Source organism: Filicampus tigris, chromosome 19 (assembly GCF_054856515.1).
Source record: "Filicampus tigris isolate MCC_2025a chromosome 19, RoL_Ftig_1.0, whole genome shotgun sequence".
Classification (NCBI taxonomy): domain Eukaryota; kingdom Metazoa; phylum Chordata; class Actinopteri; order Syngnathiformes; family Syngnathidae; genus Filicampus; species Filicampus tigris.
The window spans coordinates 13122569-13148106 of record NC_141235.1 but is presented as its reverse complement, the minus strand read 5'-3'; the positions used below and the strand labels follow the sequence as shown (position 1 = coordinate 13148106).

Here is a 25538-nt window from a genome sequence, read left to right as displayed (position 1 = left end):
GGGGTCAACCCGGCCTGCTGCTTAAATGTGTGTGTAAGTGTGAGCCTGAATGTGTCATGAAGAGAGTAAAAGTCCCATTTTCCTTTACTTAAGATTGCTGCAGTCATTGCTCGTGTGACTGAAAGTGAAGGACTATGCTTTATGGTGGCTATCAGTATCATTATATTTTTCAGACTAAAAGTCACACTTTTTTTCATAGTTTGGCCAGCCGGTCCTGCTACTTATACTCAGGTGCGACTTGTATATGGGTGGTTATCCAAAAGTGTGGTCAAACGCGGACTGGACTCCCTTCGAGAGTCATATTTTCTTTCCCTTTACAATCAATCGCCAGATTTCACTGCTGACAATTTTGCAGACATACTGCAGAGATAAAATAAACAACTTGCCTGAGATTTGTGCTGTCATTCCTGTGTGAATGTATTTTGAGTGCTGAAAAATAGCCGTTGCGGCCACTTCCGCTTCGTGACATGACAACACACCCATGTAATAAAAAGGTCTTTATATCCTTAAAATAAATTGGTTTCAAAAACAGTTGTGACCAATAAACTGGCAGAATATCAATGCAACACAATACCATTCAATCGAGTTGCACGCTGACCATAAAATGGTAATATGATGATGATGAGTATGTCAATTAGCAATTCATTGTTTAGTGATTATTTACCTGGTATGGTTGGTAGGCTGAATGGTCAGATAGGAAGTCCAGATGTCGGTCTAGTAAGAATTCCACTGCTGTTACTGGTGACAACAGGCTCTTACCCACCACTGGCTTAAACGCCTGCACAGGAAGAAAAGAAAAAAAAAAACACACTTTGGTCACCAATCAAATAACAATTAGGGCTGCCAAGATTAGTTGACAAGTCACGATGACGTTGACGATCCAAAAATTAATTTTAATAGTCTATGAGTCGTTTATTTATGACGTGTTGTTTTTCTGTTGAACCTTCCGTGTCTCCTGCTTCTCCCGCTGGCTGTATACCTGTCTGCCACATATTTGCGCAATAGTGGTAATCCGCAGAGGTGGGTATTTTACAAAATTTTGATGGTCCGTCATTCGTCAGTCCGCCATTTTCCAGGCCGAACCGAAGTGTAATTTGTAGTTGGTCAGTCAGTCCGTTAATTACGTCCGACAGGTCCTTCAGTCCGCCCCCTGACCCCACCCAAAAAAAAAAAAACCACATAAAGCAAAAGGTGCATCTGTCATTGACGGACTGACGCGGTTCGTGACGATTACTCTGACAGACGAAAATCCACTTTGGTCTGTGCTTAGTCCGTTAATTATTTAAAAAGTGTCCCATCATTCGTCAATCGTAAACAAAACGAGCGTTCATCAGGCCGGTACAGCAATGCTGGTACTAGCTGCAAAGTTGAATAAAAGTTGAATGTACTATCATCTTGCCTTTATTATTAATTTATACATACCTTAAGGAATTCAAGATGCAAGCTAATGATGGTTATACAAGAGCAGCTGCTTGCTGGTGCGATTTGCGCGAATTACATACTGTATGATCAGATTAGTCGACTAATCGCAACTACGAGCAAAATAATCGTTTGAGGCAGCCATAACAAAAACTAAGTAGCAATTTTATGAGAATGAGGACTTAAGAAGACACAGTGATAAAGTCATTGTAGACCAATGTCATTTTAAGTAATATGAAATAGATGTCACTGGCCATAGTAGAAATTACATCTCTAAATAATATGAATAGGCCGCCATAATAAAAATTACTTCTCTCAAAAACAAGAAAAGCACAAATGGAGGCATGAAGAGTCACAGCAAGAAGGCTGGATGGGAATCGGGAGCTCCAGAGTGATGAATAAATGAATGAAAAGAGGAAGTCTGAAAGTTCAAAGGCAGTACACTCCACTTTGATGCTGCATATTTTATACACACAGTCCATCAATCAGAGAGCACACAGCACAAGCATCTCCATTTTCTTTTCACAGCTACACGGTAAATCCATTATAAATGACAAGCAAACCAAACTCAGTTTTTAACAACTAGTAATTAACAGTAATTTTAAATCAATAAATTGTATTTTGGGGTAAGAAACCATACATAACCCATTAAGGCCTAAAGCGCCTTTCTCAACAGCTCCCCAAAACCTAAGGTCGCCTTTGGAATTACTCTTGAAAACCTGAAGTTCTCCCAGAAATTCAACACTTACAAAATGATTAATATCTCAGCCCCTGTAGCAGACAGAAACATAATTCCAATAGAATTAAAGATCTTAGACATGTGGCTTTCACACAGGCAGAATTTATTGTTATTTACTGTTTCAATCGAAGATGCAAAAATAACGTGTCAGAGCAAGAGAAGCACTATTTTCTTGTTTTTCTTTTTTTTTTTAAATCGAGTGGTCTAAATATGGCATTGTGATTAATATTGTGTTTGTGCAATATGAGTTAAGCAACAAAATCCACGCGTTTTTAGCCATCTCTGGGGGCGGCCATTTTGTCACTTCTGTCACACACCCTCATGGCTCAGATAACGACCAATCATAGCCCAGCCTCAGAAAACAGGTGTGCCGTTTTAGACAAAGCACACCTCTGGTTTTGGCACATACACTTTTCACCGGTTCATAGCATTATGGCTGGGCGCGTGTGTGTGTGTGTGTGGGGGGGGTTTAATGAGGTTGAATTATCGCAATGGGAAATTTGATTATTTGTCTTTTGCTGTGGCATTATTTCTATTTTATTATGGATCCAAATGTATAATTTATCCCAAATGCATTTGCCCACATAAAGAAAATAAACATGATTTGGTGGTTCAACACTTTTTTTGTGCATTCAATGTAATACATAAGAAAGAAACACGTCAACACTTTATACATACTGTCTAATATTTACACGTTACTCCAAATTGCGGGCCGGGCTGGAAAGACAATCACAAACAATCATCCTTTCATCTGCAAAGCGAACAGTGTTCAGATTTTATTTTATTTTCATTCCACTTAAAACAGCATCAAGTGTAAATTTGTGGTGTCAGAACTCCCCCACATTCGCAGACTGCTCGTCACTGTACGGAAGTGACATCTCATCATGCGTTACATGACATGACAACATCAAGGAGTGATCAAAACATTGCATTATTTACTGTACATTACATTATTACATTATAGCATTTGATGAATAACTTTATACATACTGACATATATTGCATGCATATGTCACGTCACTCTCAACTGGTGGGAGGCGCCTATCCAGTTCTTGCATGTAAACAGAAGAGCGTTTAACGCCCTTGTGATTGTGACATTACTTGTTATGACGCATTAAGTTAAAAGTAGAAATAGACTCATTAAAGAAAGAGGTCCTGCAATTGATGATTAACCAAATTTGGATTTCAAAAATTCGCCGGTGTCTGTAACATGACGGCATTCGCTAAGGGTTAACCTACCGACCGTTTTGATTTTGCGCTAGGGTCACGTTATGGTGTATTTCGAGTTTCATTGGTTGCTAGGTGCATTTATATAAATCATTTGTGAATTGACGTTAGAGGGGAGCTATACCGGGTTAGTTTCAGGCAGCTGATTACCGAGACGCGGTAGCACATTGTCGGGTGTAAACATGAGCACTAGCTTGCTTAGTTTCGCAATGCACTTCATGTGTCTGTATGCTCTTCAATTTCGTACTGGGGTGTATTTCTACTTTTATTGATTGCTATGTTATTGTGTAGAAGGAAAATGTTTCAACATAAAAAATGTAATGACAAATACATTTCTTTGAAACACTATAATCATGTAAGTTCCTTTTGGACCAAACTAAATTGATAAAATGTGTTATTATAACATTTTAAAAACAGTGCAAATGTATAAATTCATGTATGGTTTTTCCTTGTGTAAACAGTGCGTTGGATATAAATGCATATTATAATTCGTTTTTTACGATTATGCGAATTTTGTAATCGTGGAGTGTAATAACTGTAATTGTAATTGAATTTCGATTAATTGCACAGCCCTAGTTTGTATTATATATCTTTTAAATAAAGTCAACTTATATATACCGTATATTATCTTCAGACATTTCATATTTGTGGCGATAGTCAGATTCAGTTGCTCATTTGAATGTTTCTGTCGCATTACATCACTTAGGAGGAGTAAAAATCTGAGGGTTGGACTGTCAATTTCTGAGTATGTGTAGCGAAGGATGGCTGTAGCTATGATTTTATGGTTACATAACAAGGTCGGTCTGTCATGGAGCGATGAGAGGAGGGAAACATGACCGCTGTGACCCCGCCTTCATACACCCATGGGAGGCAGTGTCATGTTGTGCATTCAACAAAACATGGTGGTTCTATGTGTGTGTTTGTGTCTGCGACTCTATTTCTGTCTGTCAACAGATATTTCCAGTCCACAGTTTAGTCCAGGGAGTTCATATGTTACTGCATTTTGTATAGCAGTAGTCTAAAGTCATGTATTCTTGATGACATCTACAATGTCCATTTCCAGAACATCAATAGTGTTTGGGACCTTTGGAACAGGGATGAATGTTTTTATGAAACACTGTTACTCACTACCCTGCTTTTTAGTATTCATATGTTGACGAGAAAAACAATTTTGAGTTTTAAGAGAACTTCAGTGATAATTCTACTCTACTCAACAACCCACCCATATGATTCATCATTTTCTCCGTCCTCAATTATTATTACTGCGCATTTTCAACACAGAATATGACTAAAGTAACTGTTGTGCATGGAGACTTGTTTTTTTTTTTTTTTTAATCTCAACTTCAAAATATAGTTTGTTTTTTGGAGATAGTCTGTTGTTTTAACACATCAACATCACAAGAGTATCTGAGGTCATTTACAAGAAAACAGGAAACACCCCTGAGACACATTACGTGAAGGTAGCGCATGTTCAGGATGTAGACAGTCATGATGTAAAAAAACTATTCAGACAAGTGTCCTTGGTAGTTGATCATAATTATAGTTTTTCCTTTCTGAAGTAAAAATAACATGTAGATGACGTGTGGCAGACTGGAGAGAGAAGTGAATTAATGGGCATTCTCTATGTGGGTCACAGTAAAACAGCTGCTTTCCATGACACACACATGCACAGGTTGTACTGTAATCTGCTTATTGCTCTGATACTAAATGACCACAGAGTTGTCAAAACACAGCTGCTGTGTCTCTCACAGACACACAAGGAAATAAATGCACACATTAAATACCATAGTACTGCACTGCACATAATACATGGTTCACACCATGTGGTCAGAGAGAAGAGGAACTTAAATGAGCCTAAAAGATGTCTACAAAAAAAAATACTTACAGGCAACCATTCCATGTGATGTAAGTGCCGCCGCACACTGAGCGGTGTGGCGGAACTCCACTGCACTCGTGCAGAGTGCGGTGGTCAGCCATAAGATTTCACAAGTGGCAGAGTCTCAATTCAAAATACGAATACGCAAATTACGGCCAATCAAAATGCACGGACGCTTTCACACAGGCGAAATATCAATTTCCAGGTTATAAGCGAGCGAGACACAGCCGCCCACCACGTGCCTCCAAATGACAGAAATACAGTACATACAGTACACATATTGTATTTGTAATATACGTGAGTGGCGTGTATACAACGCTAGTTATATTCAAATGAATCGGAGCGAGCCTCACTTTTCAATAGATCCTCATTTTTTTCATCTTATTCTCCCCCACGTCCCCTGTATTCCTGAAACAACCTGCATTTTCCTTGACTGTCACTCCATCTTTTTCTGGATATAAAAAAGTGATAAGGCACAAGATATTGGATGAGAAGCCTCAAACTGCGATAGACTCGCACGGTACACATCGCAAAGAGTCTTTATGTGCCAAGGTGAGTGACTGTTATTTTTTGCCATGGACGGGTTCTAGTCAGGCTTTTTAAATAACTAGTGTTACACAAACAAAACAATAGCTTTGACCCTCTAACACCAGGACGGACAAAAATTCCACAATGATAAGAATTAAGGCGCAAACATATTTTTAAGCAGATTGATAAAGTACCTGTGTGTTCATACCCACTTGAAAACTAAATTTGATTCGAACATGCAGCGCCACATGCAGATATCAACACTAATTTCAAATTATTATTCTGTAATATAGAAAAGATACAATATGTACCTATTAATTGTGGTGAGGGCCCAGAAGTCCAAGAAGCAGCACCAGCCAATCATTTACAAATTAATAGACTAATTAACATACCAGTAACGCATTCTTTAAAGAACAATTAACTACTGGTACGAGCCCTATATATGATCCATTCATCATTTTCATCATTTACATGAATTGACATGACTTCTAACCGTGGTGACTCACTGTCAGATCTGTTGATGAATAATAAACTAATACATCACAAACCATGTATGATGTTAACTAACTTTAATTATGCATTTCTTAATATAGGGCGTATGATTTGGATGCGCACTGTATGTATGTACATGTGTATACTTTTTTTGAACATCTATTATTTATATTTGTGGGATTACAGTCGATACATGAAGGTTGTCAATTAAATTTGAGTCGCACTTCTACAGAAAATCCCCTTTTTATACAGCATCAGCATTGCGTAAATGCACATACAGAATGAAAACAAGAAGTAAAACAACTCACATTTTGGTTATGTCATAATTTCTCTGTAGAGAGTTTTTGCTAAATGGCACACCGATACTGTAAAGTCTATCCTTGGAAACGGGTTATTTTAATCCATTATTGTGTGACATGGTTTAAATTCCAGTGACTTAAAAGAAGACTGCGATCTATGGCAAAGGAACCAAAACCAGCAGATTACCTCTCTCCTTCGTCTTCAAACAACATCAAGAAGCAATGGCTGTGAAGAAAGAACCTTGGAAAAACACCAAAGCCTTTCCACTAAGCAAAAGAGAGAAGCAGAAATACAAGACGGGGTGATGAGGGTATAAAAGGCAGAGGAAGAAAAAAAAAAGTGGTTTCCTCTTATGGTTTAAAAAAAAAAAAGACAGATGGCGGAGAGGGAGAAAAACTGAAGCAGAGGACAAGCTATAGAGCCGACATTTTAACGGCTGCTGACGCAAGGAGCAAGAGAGGGAATGAGAGGGAGAGAGAGACAGCGAGAGAGAGGAGAGGGAGAGGGAGGGACCGAAGCAAGGTTTGGCCAACAACACATACTTCCCCTCTGCTGGCTTGCTCTCTTACTCACCACATTCGATGACTCTCTCTCTTTCACTTTGTCCCACTGCCTCAGTGTTCTATCATTCAGCCTTCACTACTCCAATTTCTACTAGCCTCTATTCATCGACTTATCCACCTTATTCCTAAGGGCTCTGATGTCGAAACAATTATGGGCGCGACTTCCTGTAAGACACTGGAAGTCGAAGTGAGCCATTTGTTGCAACAGCTTTCATTTGAGCGTTTCTTTTTCTAAATAATCATAAGCCACCATAGCATGTAAAAATATCTTGCACAGCTTGGGGATTTTTTGGTGGTAGAGATAGGCCGATGTTTTTTTAAGGGCCGATACCGATTATTGGTAGTCAAGGCGACCGATAACCGATATGTGGAGCCGATATAAATTTTTCGTAAAAAAGAAAACATTTGAATCAAAATCTGAAAAAAAAAGAAAACTCTACTTTGTTACTTCGGACAATTTTTCACATTTGCGTGTATTATTATTACTGTAAATTTTTGACAATACACATCTTTGTTATAAAATTTTAACAAAAAGTTCAGAGAGCACCCAGGGTCGTCAGCATTCTTAAATGAAAACTTGAAAAATAGCTCCATATAGTTTTCTACAGCAAATGAAGTGCTCCAAAATTTCAAAATGACAAAAAACTTAAACTTTCACATATGTTTGTTTTGATTTCAACAGTTTTTAATTGATTTATTATCGGGCATCAGATTTTTTTAAAAGGCAGTTGCCGATATTCGTCAAAATGCACAATATCGCCCCTGATAATCAGCCCGGCCGATACTCGCTATATCCCTAGTTGGCGGTTGTGCTAACAACCCAAAAAAGTTGAACCAGTGGTGACGAAGAGCAATGTTTTCAACAGGCACCCCGGACGATGGGAGAATGTTGTGAGAATCGGCAGAGTTTCGTCTCGTTGGGGGACGACAAACACAAGAGGATTAGGCTAAAAATCTTATTTTGAAAAGATCAACCAAACGTTGCACATGTGCTCATTTAATTTTGTTCACTAAAAGCCCACAAAGGCTTTTTTTTTTTTTTAATACCGGTGATAAAAAAAATGGTATCGGGCCATTTTAGACACCGAAAAATCCGGTTTTGTATCCGGTGCAACACTATAGACTGCATTTGGAAATTACTGGGAGTGGAGCGTGCTCTCTCTCTCCAATGTCATTAACAAGCTAACGTTAATGTACATTTATTGAACTTTTCATATTTATCAAACTGAATAATTTATAAACACCTGCACCAAGAGAGATTACCATTATTTTGCCTCCCTTCAAAATGGAATGCAGTAAAGCAGGAATCTGCAGTGACTCACTCCTATGCTGGGCTCTGCTCGTCTGTTATATGGGTGTGCAGTGCCCCATCAACTCGTGTTGTGATACCGTAGAGATAGCGTTGTGATAAAAGCACGATGCAGCGGGTAGCTGACGTAATAATCGCGAAACACAAAGAATCGACAATGATATTCATTACCAACACTTTAAATGATCGGTTTTATGACATTGTTGTTGCAGTCTTACATTTGACAATGTTTCCCCTCCAGCTGCAGGGTTTGTTATTTTAAAAATACGTCACTGTCTGGAGGTCACAGAGATGAGAAGTCTGCTTGATATCAACATATCCAGTCAATGTATAATGTAACAAAAGCATAAAACAGGACACAACAATTTCAGTTCTAGAAGTCCAATGTCACTCTGACACGCTACTGTCAAGGGGGCAGATATTCTTTGTAGTTGCAAATTATGCTAATGCTCATTGTGATTAGGACACTTTCAAGTACAAGAGGGTGACATTACAGATATAAAAGCAATCAAAAGCCCAGCGATCACAAGCTATTTGAAATGGTGCTTGTGAATCTGTTTATGATGGAACATGTTGCTTCATACAAATCAGACAACTCACGTGAAAATATTTTTATTATCATAACTGTAAAAACTACTTCAGCAAAACCAGTTACTCATATCAACAAGGGTGATCGTCAGTTTGATTAACGCATGCGTTATTGGAATTGCCAGAGGTGGCCATTTTACTAAAGTCGGTCCGTCATCCGTCAATCTGTCTATTTTTCAAGCCGAACCAAACTGTAATCGTTTGTCGGTCAGTCCGCCATGTTATTTTAACCGCACTTCCGTCAGTAAACATCAAAGGTTCGTCAGTCTGACGATCGTCAATCCGGAAAAAAAAAAAAGGTCCAACTGATGTCCAACAAATGCCTACATTTTTTGCCAATCTATTGACCTGTAAGCGGTAGCCTGCTGTCGCTTTAACTCTTAAAAGTTTTACTTTAAAGTTTTGCTTACCTTAACCAGAATCCCGTGTCACATTATTGCCAAAAGCAAAATGCTGGTTGATGAAAATGATTCCTCTTCCTTGTGGAAACTGAAATAATTTACCCATTAAAATATTAAAAGAATGTTTTATTTCTTCAAATTTGTCTTTTTCTTCTTCTGTCTTTTGGGGTTGGCAAACAACTTTTTGTGCATTACTGCCACATTTTGAAATGGAGTGTGGGGGGCAGCAAAATACCATTTCACAACCTCCTAACCTTACTCTTTCCAAAAATAAAAATAGAAAGGTATCACAAGGACTTCTCTGTTAAACTGTCTTTGTATTCAAAGCCTCATTATTGCTTCTTACTATTTTTTGTCAGCCTGAGGAACATATGATTCTCATGATATACAGTCAGTGCAGTCTAGGTTGAGTCTCCGTCTTTCTTCAACAAAACAGACGTCCGTCAATAATGGACTGTGAGGTCCATTGGGACTTGATCTGGTTAGTGATGATTACACAATATGGACAAAAATCAATTTCTCTCTATGCTTAGTTCGTCTTTTTTTTATTTGATGTTTCCCGTCTATAGTCTAACGTCAGCAAAATGGGCATCCATCAGTGACGGACAGACAGACTGGTTCACGGTCAGAGACGGTGAGACGGAATGCCTGCCTCTGGTAATTACTGTATTTCCATGACACAACAGGGTCTCTAATATTGTCAATACACGGTGAAGGTTTGTCGGTCAATGTGAAAATTATCAAGCTGTTCATTTAAGTAAATAAATGAAGAGCATCATGCACATATAATGCAAATTCATAGAATGTACCAAAGTGTGCATAATACAATTTGATTAATAATTATGAATCATTTCCAACATATACCCATCGGCCATGGTCACTTTAGTCACAGGCCAATGATAATTGACGAACGCAGTACTTGCGCGGCATGCAAACCAGTGTGCAAGGATCGTTTTGACAACTTTGTCGTCTGAACATGACATTTTTCAAAACCACAGAAAACATTCAGATTTGTATGAAGTCGTCATGTAAACATACACTAGTCCAGGTAAAATTGCCGGTGCCTAGGAGATGAATTATTTTGTGCTGTTCTTGCCGACATAAAGGTAAGCTATAATTAAACATGCACACACAGATCGGCAGGAGATTACACTAGCAAGGCTCCATCTGCTCAGGGGGAGACGATACAAGGAGAGACAGAGCACATGCTTGGCGGAGGAGGTGGAGTGTTATCATAGTCATTGACCCACTTTCAACAAAACTATAGTACTGGTCTCATCTCTGTCGAAGTAACTCATGACCAAGGCACGACTCGCTCAACCCATCTGTGTTTGTATTCCATCAGCTACTTCAATGGAACGTAACGATGCGTTAAGCAAGCGTTGCTATAGAAACTTCAATGACAGAGTAGATTGATAGAAGCAGCTTTCTATGAAAAAAAGGCTTCAGATGATGGCACATGCATGTGACCACTCTTGTTTTCTTGATAGTCGAGCCAGTGACCAGATGACAAAGATCTCTGCTGATACTTGTGAGTGTGAGTGTCATATTTCGTATTAAAGACGGCCACTGTTGCTAGGTAACGTGGTCTGTAGACACCATAGACAAGCCAAAAGAAAAGACTCCCTCGTTTTTCTTTGTCATCCTTTTTTCCATTTATTCTATTTCGAAAAACACAGAGATCAGACCACATCTAAATAAATTAAAGATTATTTAGTGTGGCAAAGTTCATGTACAGAAAATCCTTGTGACATTTTAATTCCATTGACTAATGTAAGTCATTGCCTCTGTGTTATTTTGCATTCATTATTTAGCTAATGTCATGCAAATGAAAGAAGATAACGCATAAATCTGAATTCTCCACATCCAGACGCCATATATACTGTCTCATGTCATCGTAGCAACACGGACACAGTTTCATTTCTTCAGTCATTCAGTAGAGGGATGAGTTTAAACTGCGTACTGGTGGATCAATAAAACTGGATAAAGACTATGAATAGTGTCAGTAAAGTCTCTCCACAATTTAACACATGTATTACAAATGCAAATTAATAGACAAATCTGCTGAAATCGTGACAAAATATATCGATCTTTTTAATACATCTCTAAATGGGCACCATTAGTAACGCGAAGGATATCAAGAAGGGGCTTGACTTCTTAACGTAACATAGCCTCAACAATGGTGGCAATGGCATCAAGTGATCTTTTGCTTCAGGTTGTTTGTGATTAACCGTTTTAATGTGACTGCTTACTTCACGAAAATTCTAAAAAGATTATCTGACGGATGTAAAATAGGGGTTATGAACTGTAATTTAGCAATGATGGAAGCATGATTAAAATAACGATGACAGAGTGACTGACTACTGATTACAGTTTTGGTTTGGCTTGAAATAATGACGGACCGGCAAAATTTAAACATGTACCCACCTCTGATGCGAACAAGCTTTGATACATGTCTCTAATGTAGGGCTGGGTTGTTAATTTAATATCAATATGTATCGTGATAGACACGTGATTGATATCAATAGAAAATGCCCACGATAACCCGACAACCTTATTTGACTTTTTCGTAGTTGCGTTGACCTCTTAACAATAATAAATAAATAAATAGGAATACAATTACCTAAAAAATAAATAGGAATAAAATCACCTAAATTCATACTTTTTTTCAGGTCCTTATTTTCAATAGTAAAAAAAAAAATAATAATACATACATATTAATTTCAACCAATATGCAATAGTTGGATCATGATGTACTTTTTAGTCATATCCCGCAGCCCTACTATCTTGAATATCTGAGGGTATGAATGCCTAGACTCCTTATTGTTGCTAAAAAAAAAAAATTAAATTAAAAATATCTCTGAAACTTTAATAGGTATAAGTTTCAGAGAACATGTGAGAGACTACATTTCATGAAAAATGTAGTTACAGAAATGTTAGAGAAGTCACTAAATACAGCAACAATCTCCAAATTGGCAACATTGAAGACAAGTTGCTGCTCTTGGTCACTTATACTGCTGACGCGTGCACATCAAAATATAAGCAAGCACATACTTTTTTTGTTTTTGTTTTTTTATTTCTTAAAGACTGCAAGGGTGGGATGCGGCCCGCAGGTCTTACTTTTCCCAGGTGAGCTGTCAATCTTTACGTTCACCCAAATGGTTTGAGGAGTCAGGAAAAAAAAGGGCACCTTTTACTTTACGTGGCAGAGTGGGTCTACAGCTACTCAGCATATACTACAAAATAAAAAAAATACTTAAAACAATTGAAAAAGTAAATCAACAATGCAACGCTGGTTGTCAAGGGTTAGTTACTGAGTTATGATGCAACTGATTGCAGATCCAGGTCACTTTGAAGGAAAAGAACTTCACCAATCATAGGAGGCGGATTCCCACCTCCATATACCTGAATTATAGCAAAAAGAACACGCCTAATCATAAAGAATGATGTAAACACTCCTTCCCAGACTCAAGTTTAAACACTCTCCTGTACCCTTGGGTGTTGTATGCTTATTGGGATTCAAATTGTGTCATTGATGGGAGTCTGCACTGAGCTTCTCTAATGATTTAACCCACAGCTCAATGCTTGCAGAGAAATGATGTAATATGTGGATCAGAGCTGTAATCTCTCTCTCTCTCTCTCTCTCTCTCTCTCTCTCTCTCTCTCTCTCTCTCTCTCTCTCTCTCTCTCTCTCTCTCTCTCTCTCTGCGGTGTTCTGGGTTTAAAGGAGCAAAACATTAACCAAAGGTGGCCCCCAGCTGCCACCTTGTAGAAATGTCCTCCAGACCAACCATCTGTGCTTTTAGCAACCAGAACAGTAGGGCTGCTTGATTATGAAAAAAAATATCAATCACGGTTATTTTGGTGATAATTAAAATCACGATTTTTCAAACAATCATTTATTTTAAAACAAGAAAATGTTTATATGTAAAAAAATATATAAAGAAAATACATTTCTGTGGCACACTATAATTATGTAAGTTCCTTTTGGGACCAAACAATTTATAAAATTAATTATAATAAAATTAAAAAAAAGGTGCACATGTACAAATTCAAGTATAATTTCCTTGTGTAAACAAACATAGTCCGTTGGATATAAATGCATATTAGTAATCATTTTCACGATTATAACAATTTTGTAATCATGTAGTTTAATAATCATAATTTAATTTTGATTAATTGCACAGCTCTAGGGAATATTGTTCCAAATCAAGTACAACTATTAAAAAAACAACAACCATAAAGTGGTTGTAAAAAAAAAAAAATCAGAAGTAAAGTATTTGTCATTCTAAAACTGATTTAAAAAAAATAATTTGAGCATTCAAGTTGTTATGTGAACATAGAAGGCTTATTGTCACCTTAACAATCCTCCATTGGCAGCGTTCTGGTTGTATACTACGGTCCGTCCATCCTCAAGATTTTTTTTTTTTTAAGAATGCTCCACACATTCTCAAAAGGGATGAGTTCCTTATCTACCTGCCATTAGTCTGAAAGTATTTTGGGCGTATGCCGCGACCAGCTTTGCAACTGTCGAAACTAAAATTAGTACACATTCTCTTTTGAAAAATAGCTCAATTAGATTGGATGATGAGCATGTGTCAGCAGTAATTTTCAAATCTCGCCACAGATTGTCAATAAGATTTACAAAGGGTCTAAACTTTGAATGGGCCATTTTGGCACATGAATATGCATTCAACCATTTCATAATAGCCCTAAACATACACTAAAGACTGAACATAAAGCCTATGTTTAGCTTTAGTGTCGTTGTCCTGCTGGTAGGTGAACCACTTTCGCCTTTTGTCGACTCAAACAGGTTTTCAGCTTCCATCAAGATTCTAATTAACTAACCAATAAAAGCACGATGCTGCCTCCTCATAATTCAAAGTAGGGATGACATGTTCAACGTGTAAGCAGTGTTGATTTTGTCCGCCACATATTGTGTCTTGCATTTAAGCCCAAAACCCTTTTTTTGGTATCATCTGACCAGAGTATGCCCTTCCATAGGTTTTCTGTGTCTCCACAACTTTGTCCCTGACCTGCCTGGTGTGTTCCTATGGCTTTGTGGGCCTGTTTGTTCACTAATTTTCTCTCATCCGCCTCAAGGCTCTTCACAGAAAATCTGTATTTACACTGAAATAATAATCACACAAGTAAACTGTATTTACAAATTCTGATTTCTGAAGACAATTGGTTGTAGTGGATTTTATTTAGGTGGTATCAGAGTAAAGAGGTCTGAAAACGTTTGCAATTGCAAACCATTCATCATTTTCTTTCCACTTCACAATTATGCACCACTTTCTGTTGGTCTATTACATAAAATTAGGGGATGGACCAATTATTATCCGTGCCGATTATTGCCAGTGATATTCTGCTTTTCGACAAATATCGGTGCTGGCCTTTTTAAAAAATCTGATGGCCGATAATAAATCAATTTAAAACTGTCTTAACTTCAAGGAACTATTCATGCAATTTTTCAGTTAACTTTCTAAAAGATTCTACTGACCCTTGCAACATTCTGCACCTTTTTGTTTTTGTTTGAAATCAAAACAAAGATAAGTGCAATTTTGACTCTGGGAGCTCCCTGAATTTTGTTAGAATTGTACGCAAAAGATGTTTATTGTCAAAAAAAAAAAGACATTATGCGAACCAATAAACACATGCTTAAATACCTTTAAACAAAGTTAAGCATTTAAAAAAAAAAAAAAAAATTTGATGCCATTATTTTACTTTTTACTGAAAATAAATATCGGCTTTAAATATCAGTTACCGGCCTCCTTGACTACGAATAATCGGTATCGGACAAAGAAAACATATTGGTCTATCACTATATAAAAATGTATTTATTTTTGTGGTTGTACTACGATAATTATTATCCTTCTGGACAGTAATTAAAATAAATGACTAATACTACAATTTGCGTGTTATCAGAATGTTATATCACATTCTGTGTGTCAAGAGCTATCCTTACAGGAGAAGTGTAATCAGGTTTGTTTGCATATCAGTGAGAGCGTATGTAGGTGGATAATGTGTCAACACAGGCCACATGTTACACACTGACTGAAGAGAAGAACAGACTGGTGAGTGAAAGTGAATGTGTGAGTAGGAAGGCTGAGTCACTGTGTGAGTGTGTGACAGAGAGATAGAGAGAACTGTTAAGCCTGCCAATTTGAATGAACAACAAATACAAAAGTATATAAAGGCTCTTAAGTCATGAAAAATAGAGCAAGCCTTCCAACTGTAGGAAGGTGTGGGCGTGTCCACAGAAGAAACTGGAATAATACCCTGCTCAACCTTCACCTGTCAGTCAAACATATTCATTCAGTGTGGTGGAATGGAAAAACGTGTGCCGCTGTGTTTAATAAACAGTCAAATTTCTCTTAAGTGTGTGGACACCCACACAAAACAACACAGAGCGACGTGGTGATGTACTGGACTACCCCACTGCAGTTGATCAAGCTCATTGGCCTGCGAGAGCAATAGCTTGCTAGCTCCTTAGCTCGCGGGTTACAAACGTAAAAAGTAGTTAACTTAAAAGGGAAGTCAACCCAAACATATTTTTTTACATAATATGTTCTATGCAGGCCCACTAGTTTAAACAAGGCATTCTGATAAACACTGGGTTTGTGGAATATGAATTAAGCCACCCATTTTTAGCCATCTCTGGGGCCAGCCATTTTGTCACTTCTGTCGACTGAAAATGACATCAGTTACTCAGGGCTCAGGTAAGGACCAATCACAGCTCTACCTAGGGCTGTGCAATTAATTGAAATTCAATTACGATTTCGATTATTACACTCCACGATTACAAAATTGGCATAATCGTAAAAGAACGATTATTAATACTAATTTTGAGTTGTTTTAAGGCATGTGCACATGAGTTACTCCGCCGCTCTCCAATCTAGCTAGCTAGCTAACCAGCTAGCCAGCCAGCCAGCCAGCCAGCCAGCCAGCCAGCCATCCCGCACCCCGCAAGTCACAATGCACACGCGCCTACTCAACGTTTTAACAGAGTAACAGACCTAAAAATGGCACAAGACCCGCCACAGGAACGACTTGTAAACAAGCAAGGCAAGTCGAAATCGCTTATTTTGGTTACATTTTGGGTTTGCCGTGGAAGACGGCGAGCAAAGAAGTATAAAGTGCAAGTTGTCTCTGCATCGCAACGAATCTATTCAACCATCGTTTGGTTTTGTTATGATACACCAAAGTAAGAAAACAAACCCAGTTAGATTTGGCAAATCTCAGCCGTTGAAACACTGTATGCAGCAACCCCCACCCATCAACATCGGAGAGACACAAAAAGATAACAGAATGTATTGCCCGGACAAGGCTTCCAAATGTTTAGGGCACAGACTCCACTTCGCAATCAGCATGAGGGATTTATTTTAAATGACACATCTTATGCAAATATACACTACTTTACCTAGCACAAAAATAGAAACCATGCTCAACATTATTGCTGTGACTTAAGTTACATTTCTTGTGTGGTCTATAATATGAAGTCCATTTTTTTGTGTTCATTTTTGCTTCAAATTGCTTCAAATGCAATTTGCAAACATATTATTGGTCATTATATTGTACTACACTTTATATATGGCCTACTGTAATTTAGAAGTATTGTATAGATTACGTACTAGTATGTAACAGTCAACATTTAGATTAGACCCAATCAGCATATTAAATTTATAATTTATCAGAAGCAAATTACTTTAACTTTGTTTACTATGTATAAATATTACTTTAAAAACAAAACAAAAAATGCTCGAGACAAAGGTCTAAATGTATAGATGAATAGCATCTTTTATTCTGTCAAAATTGGCATTTTACTCCAAGCAGTTTACTACTTTGGCAATTTATAAGTGCATAGAAAGTTAACTTGTTTATTTATACAAGGAAACCATACTTTAATTTATACATTTGCACTTTAAATAAAAAATAAATAAAAAAATTAATAAATGTTGTTGGGTACAAAACAACCTTAAATTATAGTGTTTCAAAGAATTTGGTCTTAATATTTTTTACATGTTTAAACCTGTTCTTGTTTTGTAGCAAAAAATAAATAACCGTTTGCATAATCGTGATTCCAATTATCAACAAAATAATCGTGATTAATATTTTTTTCATAATCGAGCAGCCCTAGCTCTACCTGTTTTCTCAAGCTGAGCCAGGATTGGTTATTATCTGAGCCCTGAGCATCTGTGATGTCATTTTCAGTCGATAGAAGTAGCAAAATGGCCACCCTCTGAGATGGCCAAAAACGGGTACATTTTGCTACTTAACTCATATTTCAAAAACACAATATTAATCAGAATGCCATGTTGGGCCTGCATAGAACATATTCTTGCAAAAAATATGTTTGGGTTGTTAGTACCGCTTAAGTGTTTCTGTTAGGTTGCACAAAAATCCATCCATCCATCCATCCTCCACACTACTTTACCCGTTTTGGGTCACGGGATGCTGGAGCCTATCCCAGCCCATTTCGAGCAAAAGGCAGACTACACCCTGAATTGGTCGCCAGTGAGTCGCAGAGCACATATAGAGACAGACAATCATTCAGATTTACATTCACACCGTTACGTAGTGGGAACTGACCCCGCGCTGTGCACACCGAAATCAGGTCAAAGTACCACCACACCATTGGTGACTAGCACAAAAATCTAAACATTTAAGTATGCATCCATTCATCATGTCATGCCATGTCATGTCATCTTCCAAAGCGCTTATCCTATACAGGGTCGCGGGGAATTGCCGGAGCCTATCCCAGCCGTCAATGGGCGAAGGCAGACTACACCCCGAACTGGTCGCCAGCCAGTCGCAGGGCACACATAGACACTGTCACTGAGCGGGAATCGATCCCACGCTGCCCGCACACAACTCAGGCGTGTGTACCACTACACTATCAGCGGACTCCATTCATCATCTGTGCTGCTTATCCCAGGGTGGTGGGGAAATTTAAGCTTATCCCAACTGACTTTGAGACTCTGGACTGATCACCAGTTCACTGAACCGATCCCTCCTGAAATTCATACTACGTATGGGATCATTTATAGTCATCTAATAACCTTGCATATGTTTGGAATTTATATGAAAAGACCCACTCAAGCACAGAGAGAGGGTGTACATTTTAAAAAGAAAAGCTTTGCCAACCGGCAATGTTGAGACCAGAACCTTGCTGCCAGGTGCCAATGCAAACAACTGGACCCCCATAATGTTGCTAAACCAAATGTACAGTACATTGACTAATTCTTGGAACAATTCTGACTGCCAAGCTTTAATGAAACGCCTATAATGGAAATTATTATTTAATTAGTTAAAACTAGAGCTACAAGTTTGGATTTTGCAATGGAAAGAATTGAATTCAACTTGGTTACTGTACACCTTATCAGCCATTTGGCAGGAAATCCCCACAAGAGTTAATTTCCTACTCAAACTCACACGTGTGCACGGATGCACACAAACACACACGCACGCATGCAAATAAATAACACAGATTAAAGAGACAAAGAAGAAAACCAACATACATTTTAACATTGAGTGTGTCAACGTAAATGGCAAAAGAAACCATGTTTTGCCAAATACACTGAGAGTGATAGTCGTAACATTAAAATATCAGAAGTGAAATATTAACCCTTGATAAATGACAAACTTTAACCTGACACATCTGTGCATCTTGTTTTTCGATGATTGTGTATGTATGTGTGATTGTGCATATGAATGAGTTGGGGGGGGTGTGGGTGTGTGTGTGGGGGGGTGTGTGTGTGTTGTCCAGTGCAGTTCAGTGTAGAGCAGTGCTGCTTCTGAAGTGATTGGCCGGCAAAAAAAACAACAACACTAAAACAACCAGCACACACAAAAAAAACTTTAAGCATAAAGCGTTTTTGAGACTTAAATATTATATTGTTAGGTTTTTCTTGGGAGCCACATGGATGGTGTTCTTTATCCATTTTTTTAAAATACCATTTGTGTACCTACAAGTGATCCACATCAGATACCGATGTCCTTGCTTTTATTTGAGCACAAGAAACAACACACATACACTTCTCTAAAAGACAAGTACACAATTCCATGACATATTGAACACATTCAAGCAGCAACAACTGGGAAATAGTAGCTCTCATCATTCTGCCACGGGCAAACCCTTAAGTCGGTAGAGGCAAGGTGAGCAGTGGACAAAAAAAAATCATCTAACAATCACATATCTTAAAGAATTGAAGCTGTAAGCTACCGATGGTCAATGGTGCAATTATGCTACAATTTACAAATGATCCGATTAGTCAACTAATCACGACTACTGTTGGTGATTGTCGACTAGCAAAATAATCATTTTTGGCAGCTCTACTTGACAAGCTTGCGCCAAACATCATTACGTATTCTTTTTGTGGATGGCTGCAGCACCACACTAGCGTACAGAGACAAGCATGGTAGCGTTTTTAAACAAATCGAATCGAAAATCGGAAACTGAAAATCAAATCAAATTGGGGTTTGAGTGAATCGTAGCTCCATAATGGACTTTTTTAATTTAAATAAAAAATCGAGTGGTGATTACCATCCTCTATTCTGTTACAAAGACGTCAATATCGTCATTGTCTACAAACCATATCATATCACGTTCAACTGGTGCCACTGGTTCAAAGTCCACAAGCGCGTCGTCTATATATCACTGCCGTTACTTATTTCAGAGCTCCCGGCGATCGACGGCGTCCGCCATTAGCCTACGGCTCGAAAAAATTCCGCAACATCCTCCACGGTCTCGCGACACCGTCGCGTGTATATTCTGATGCATTAAATCGGCTAAGAGACAGAGAATTGGATTAAAAAAAAGACAGACGTATCCGCTCTCCCAGCTTGAAGGACGCAACAGCGCTCCCGGCTCTAGTGGTGGAAACGCGGTTATGCGCTCCCGTCCTTAATGGGTTCAGCACTACAGGGGATCACATGCTTCAACCTCAAAGGTAAGATCCATTCGGGTGCTCTGAAGAGGCGTGTCTATTTGGAAGTTGAACCTCAGATTCAGGAGGATCAATGTTTTTTTTTGTCCTGGCCATGGAAGAGTTGACCTACTCCACACCCTCAGCAGGTTCCTAGAACATGCAAGGGAGTTTGCCCAACCAGTCTATACATACCGTAAGCTTAATGACCGCAGAGAAAGGCGTTTGATCATCTCCCTCAAGGAGGTATTTGTAAGCCTTTTTCTCTTTTGAGTCAAGTTTTCATCTATTGGTGTAGGTGTTGGATTTTGATTTGCTGTTTCTATGGCAATAGCAGCTGTGTAGCAGTGATCAGACGAACAAGGGAACAATTACATTGGAAGAGTCTGGCGAAAACAACCATAAAAAAAAAAAAAAAGTGTAACAACCAAGTAAATCCTTTGGTGTCTATTTCTGAAAATGTGTCTGTGAGCAAGCAGTCCTGCATTTAATAATATAATAACACACTCCTGTGTTTTTCATCATCTACTGTATAAGAACAAGTTAAAACATGATTATTGCTCAGCTAAAACACCAACATCGACGTTCAAAGAAAACATCTTGGAATCATGCTATCAGCAGACCATTTCTATAGACCCATACTCCCTAGGCTCTACTAACCAAATGTAAATCATGATAGGGCAAGGCCGCCACTTTCCAAGACAACCACTCACAATGAAGATAAACAATGCTCCTGGAAATGCAAATAATACAATTTAAAACATCCTTCAAAGTTTGCAGATATGCTAAAGTGGTAAAATATGCAGAGCCAGGGGGAGCTTTGCTCATAACGCTGCCTGTTGCGGTGGCTGTGTCATTTCTATAAATAGCAAACAAAGTTCTTACCAGGGCAGGCCACTGTATGTGTTTAGCCTTGATTCCCTGCAGCAGGCCACCTACTCCTCCACCTGCTCCTGCTCCTCCTGCTCCTTCCTTTCTCTTGGCCCAGACCAGCTGGTGCTCGAGTAGAAACAGCTGGAAATCGTCATAGACCTTCACCCACTCTCTCTTCTCCCATTCCTGGTCATCGAATTCCACGTATACCTGGAATACACAACACAAATAGTTCAACATCACGAACAAAACTTATGACATTTGAAATCCTTAATGGCAACATCAATTAACGTAGTGGCAACATGACCTAAATTACACTAATCCTGATAGAGTTTTGAAATAAACAAAGTGTGAATGATGTAGAAGGACAAAATATGTCGACTTTTGGAGAAAAAAATCATCAGATTTCCAGAAATAGTTTAACTATCCAAAGAATGAAACTGCATCATGAAAATAATTACTGATGGCAACCAGTGGCATAATGGAAAGGTTATCCTCATTTAAACCAGTGACAATGACTCAGTCCACGCCAACCAAACAATATTAATCATTTAATAAACAGTAGAACCCTTATCACAGAAATAAATATAATCCTTGATTATCAAAAATGTTAAATGAAAATCACTGATTATTTAGGAAAATGAACAAATTTAATTTTATTTATATGGCACTTTTCTCACATAAAAATGCAACTCAAAGTGCTATACAATAAAAACAAAATACAACATAAAAAGAAGACCCGCTCCTTCCTTCCCTCCCTCCCTCCCTCGCAATACAGTGATCCCTCGCTACTTCGCGCTTCAACTTTCGCTTCAACTTAGTGCATTGCGGATTTTTCAGAAGCATTCATGAATTAAAAATGAGACAACACAGCCATATCAGGAGCTATATTGCAGAAAGATGCATTGTTTCAAAGATATGAATTGACTCGGAGGCTTTGTACATACCCGCAGGCACTCATAAAAGGCGGTGACTGGTGCCCAGTGCGAGTTCGACCAACGAGAGCACAAGTGGATTTACTTTTTCCACACACTGTACTGCACGTGAGCTGACTCCGTGCGCGTCATCGCATCCTCTCGCTTAGTCTCGTCCACTATTCAAATGCGCCGTTGATTTAGCCAGAGTCGAGCCGGATACTTTCTCCTCCCTATTTGTAATGATGTGTTTGCTCTAATAAAGTTTTGTAAAAATCGGATAGTACAGTACATGAGCTGTGTTTATAATTCGTGAGCGAAGGTCCTGAACGGCCAGCGGCACGGACGACTTAAGACATCGCCAAATAAAGTGTGAAAGTGTTTGTTACTTTTGCCTTAGGTTGCCTTAAAACAGCTTACCGCAACTACAATCGGGCGTTGCATTTTATCCAAAGGACTTTATTGATGTTGTTGTGCAAAGATAAAGTTGATGCATGATCCCCCCCCGGCGGCCATGCTTCTTCTTCGTTTATGAAATGAAGTAGGAGGAGAAGAAGAAGAAAAAGCAGGCAAAGAAGAATGAGGGAAGAAGAAGAAGCGGCCGCTTTTACTTTCACTTTTCACGACGGCGACAAGCGTTTTAAAGTGCAGGATTGGATGAATTACACTATGGCATTCTAGTTAAGGTAAGTCAATTTTATGATAAAAATTAAAACTTTAACGTAATTTTTAGCGAACGTTCCGTCGTGCTCGTCAGCTGCCGTGGTCGCCCGAAGCTAAATTCTGATCACAGCCTGCAAGCTTGGTATTTATATTCTTCGTTTTGCATTTTTATAGTTAAATTGATTGTTTAACAAGTATTTAGAAGTGTGGGAACCATGTTGGGGTTCGCAACAGCGTAACAGAGGCGCAAATCCCTCAAAATAAAACTGTACAATAAATATCCTATAAAATAATAATCATAAATCCGACTCTACTTTGCGCGTTTCACTTATCGCGGCGGGTTCTGTCCCCCCATTAACCGCGATGAATGAGGGATCACTGTATACACAAAGACAAATATCCACAAGCACAACTGTACCACACACACACATATATATATATATATATATATATATATATATATATATATATATATATATATATATATATATATATATATATATATATATATATATATATATATAACCGTGAACTGTAACTAAAAAAGAAAAGAAGAACAGAATACTGTGTAATATTTGGAACACACTGTGTGTGATACATTTTGAATTCCATCAAGTGTACTTTTGTCCATACACTTCAGTGTGTATCTGTACATCATCTGTCTGGAGTCAAAAGGCTCGCACGACCAATCAGCTCCTCATTGTACAGTCATGCCGTGTTCCTTCATTCCCTGGCCTATATAACTCCCTCCTCCCCCATGTCTCCCATCCATAGGCAGAGTGAGAGCATGCAACAGAGATCAGCGGGTGCATCTCTCCTCAGTCACCCTCCCCCTCTGCTGTATTGCACTACTGCAGTCAAACGAGTAATCACTCTTAAGCCAGCAGACAGCAGCTACGTCAGTCTGTCCTTTGTTTACTGTTCCTCTCTGCCTCTCCCTGTTTGTTATTACCTCCATCTATCCTTCAACTATTCCATTCGGTGCATCACACACTGCATCTCCATCTCCTATGAATACTGATGTGATCAATTACCGGTACTGCCTTTATTCTCTAGTACCAGTCATAGTCTCATAGCACACACTGATCTTACTGCTAACGTGTGGAATAATTGTGCACGTCTTTGGGCCCTTCAGTTTTGTTTTGTATTGTTTTTATTTAATTACTCAAACTCATCAGATTGAACCCAAATTTGGAAAACAAAATCTAACAAGTTGACTGTTGTCCTTTGATTTCACTAGCAATAAGTACTATTACTAAGATAAAATAGTCTTTAATAGGGGCGGCACGATGGTCGACTGGTTAGCATGCCCGCCTCACAGTTCAGAGGTTGTGGGTTCGATCCCGGCTCCGGCCTCCCTGTGTGGAGTTTGCATGTTCTCCCCGTGCCTGCGTGGGTTTTCTCCGGGTGCTCCGGTTTCCTCCCACATCCCAAAAACATGCCTGGTAAGTTGATTGGACACTCTAAATTGCCCCTAGGTGTGATTGTGAGTGCGGATGTTTGTCTCTGTGTGCCCTGCGATTGGCTGGCAACCGATTCAGGGTGTCCCCCGCCTACTGCCCGAAGACAGTTGGGATAGGCTCCAGCATGCCCGCAACCCTTGTGAGGATAAGCGGTATCGATGATGGATGGATGAATCTTTATTGGTTGCACAATAAGGGACATTTTCATAATTTCAGCAGCAATAGTGGATACGGGAAAATAGCATGCAAGGTGGACAGCCAAAATTTTCTCATTTTAATGTGCTTCAGCACATTAAAATGATATACATTCATCTGTACACAGTGCAGAGGGAAAAGAGGTTCACATAATGATTTTCTTAGAAAAAGGCCTAAAATATTGGATTGAATTTCCAGAACACAGTGACGAGAAAGAGAAGACAATGGTGTACAGCAATGCATTGTGCAAAAAGAAGCACAAAATAAACAACCTAAACTGCATAATTGCATAAACTATCCATTGTTTCGGTTCTCTCTCCATCACACAGTGCGGGTGTAAAAGTCTGTCGCTGAAGGGGCTGTGCAGTGCGGGCAGAATGTCCTGGAGGGAGTGGGCAGGTTGTCCAGAATGGATGACAGCTTCACCATTATCATCCTGTACCCCGCTGTGTCGCTTAAGTCTAGGGAGCGGCCCAGGACACAGGTGGCTCTCTTCACCTGTATGTCTATCCTCTTTTTGTCCCAATGCAGATCAGCCGCCTGCCTAGCAGTCTCCATAAAAGATGACTACTGCAACTTAAATCTTGAGCACTAACCGAGTCACCCTTGGCTATGCAAGAACAATTCCAAATGATGTCTCTCACAAATGATTACTTTGCTAGTCAACTAGTCACCAGTAGTAGTCGTAATTAGTCGACTAATCGGATCATATGTAAATCGCAGCGTATCACAACAAGCAAGCAGATGCTCTTATAAACATCCATTAGGTTACAGCTTGAATTTGTTAAGGTATGTACAAATGAATAATAAAGACAACTGATGAAGATGATAGTACATTCAACTTTTATTAAACTTTGTAATTTGTACGAGCTTTCTTGACATATTTATAAATGATGGTGCAACATCAATTGAAGGCCATACAGTGGCCTTAACATTTTCGGCTGAATAGGGTTGGGCATCAATAACTGAGAATCTAGAGGAACCGGGATCAAAGTTGTGGTTCTCCCGGAATCGTTCGGATTTTAAAATGTCGGTGCTAAATTTTGATTCCAAGTGGGGC

At 38.8% G+C, this 25538-nt stretch overlaps 1 protein-coding gene across 2 annotated transcripts in view; it reads right to left on the bottom strand.

Moving 5' to 3' along the window:
• Positions 1 to 25538, bottom strand: part of jmjd1cb (jumonji domain containing 1Cb) — a 121732-nt gene that overhangs the window by 36353 nt on the left and 59841 nt on the right. Inside the window, exons 2-3 of one of the 2 annotated variants that reach the window (XM_086016628.1) lie at positions 21256 to 21453; positions 665 to 778 (exon numbers count right to left, since the gene is read on the bottom strand). In XM_086016628.1, the coding sequence (XP_085872754.1) occupies positions 665 to 778; positions 21256 to 21453 (312 nt within the window). Of the gene's footprint in view, positions 1 to 664; positions 779 to 6767; positions 7030 to 21255; positions 21454 to 25538 lie in introns of those variants that run through there. The other variant, XM_086016629.1, reaches the window with a different exon arrangement.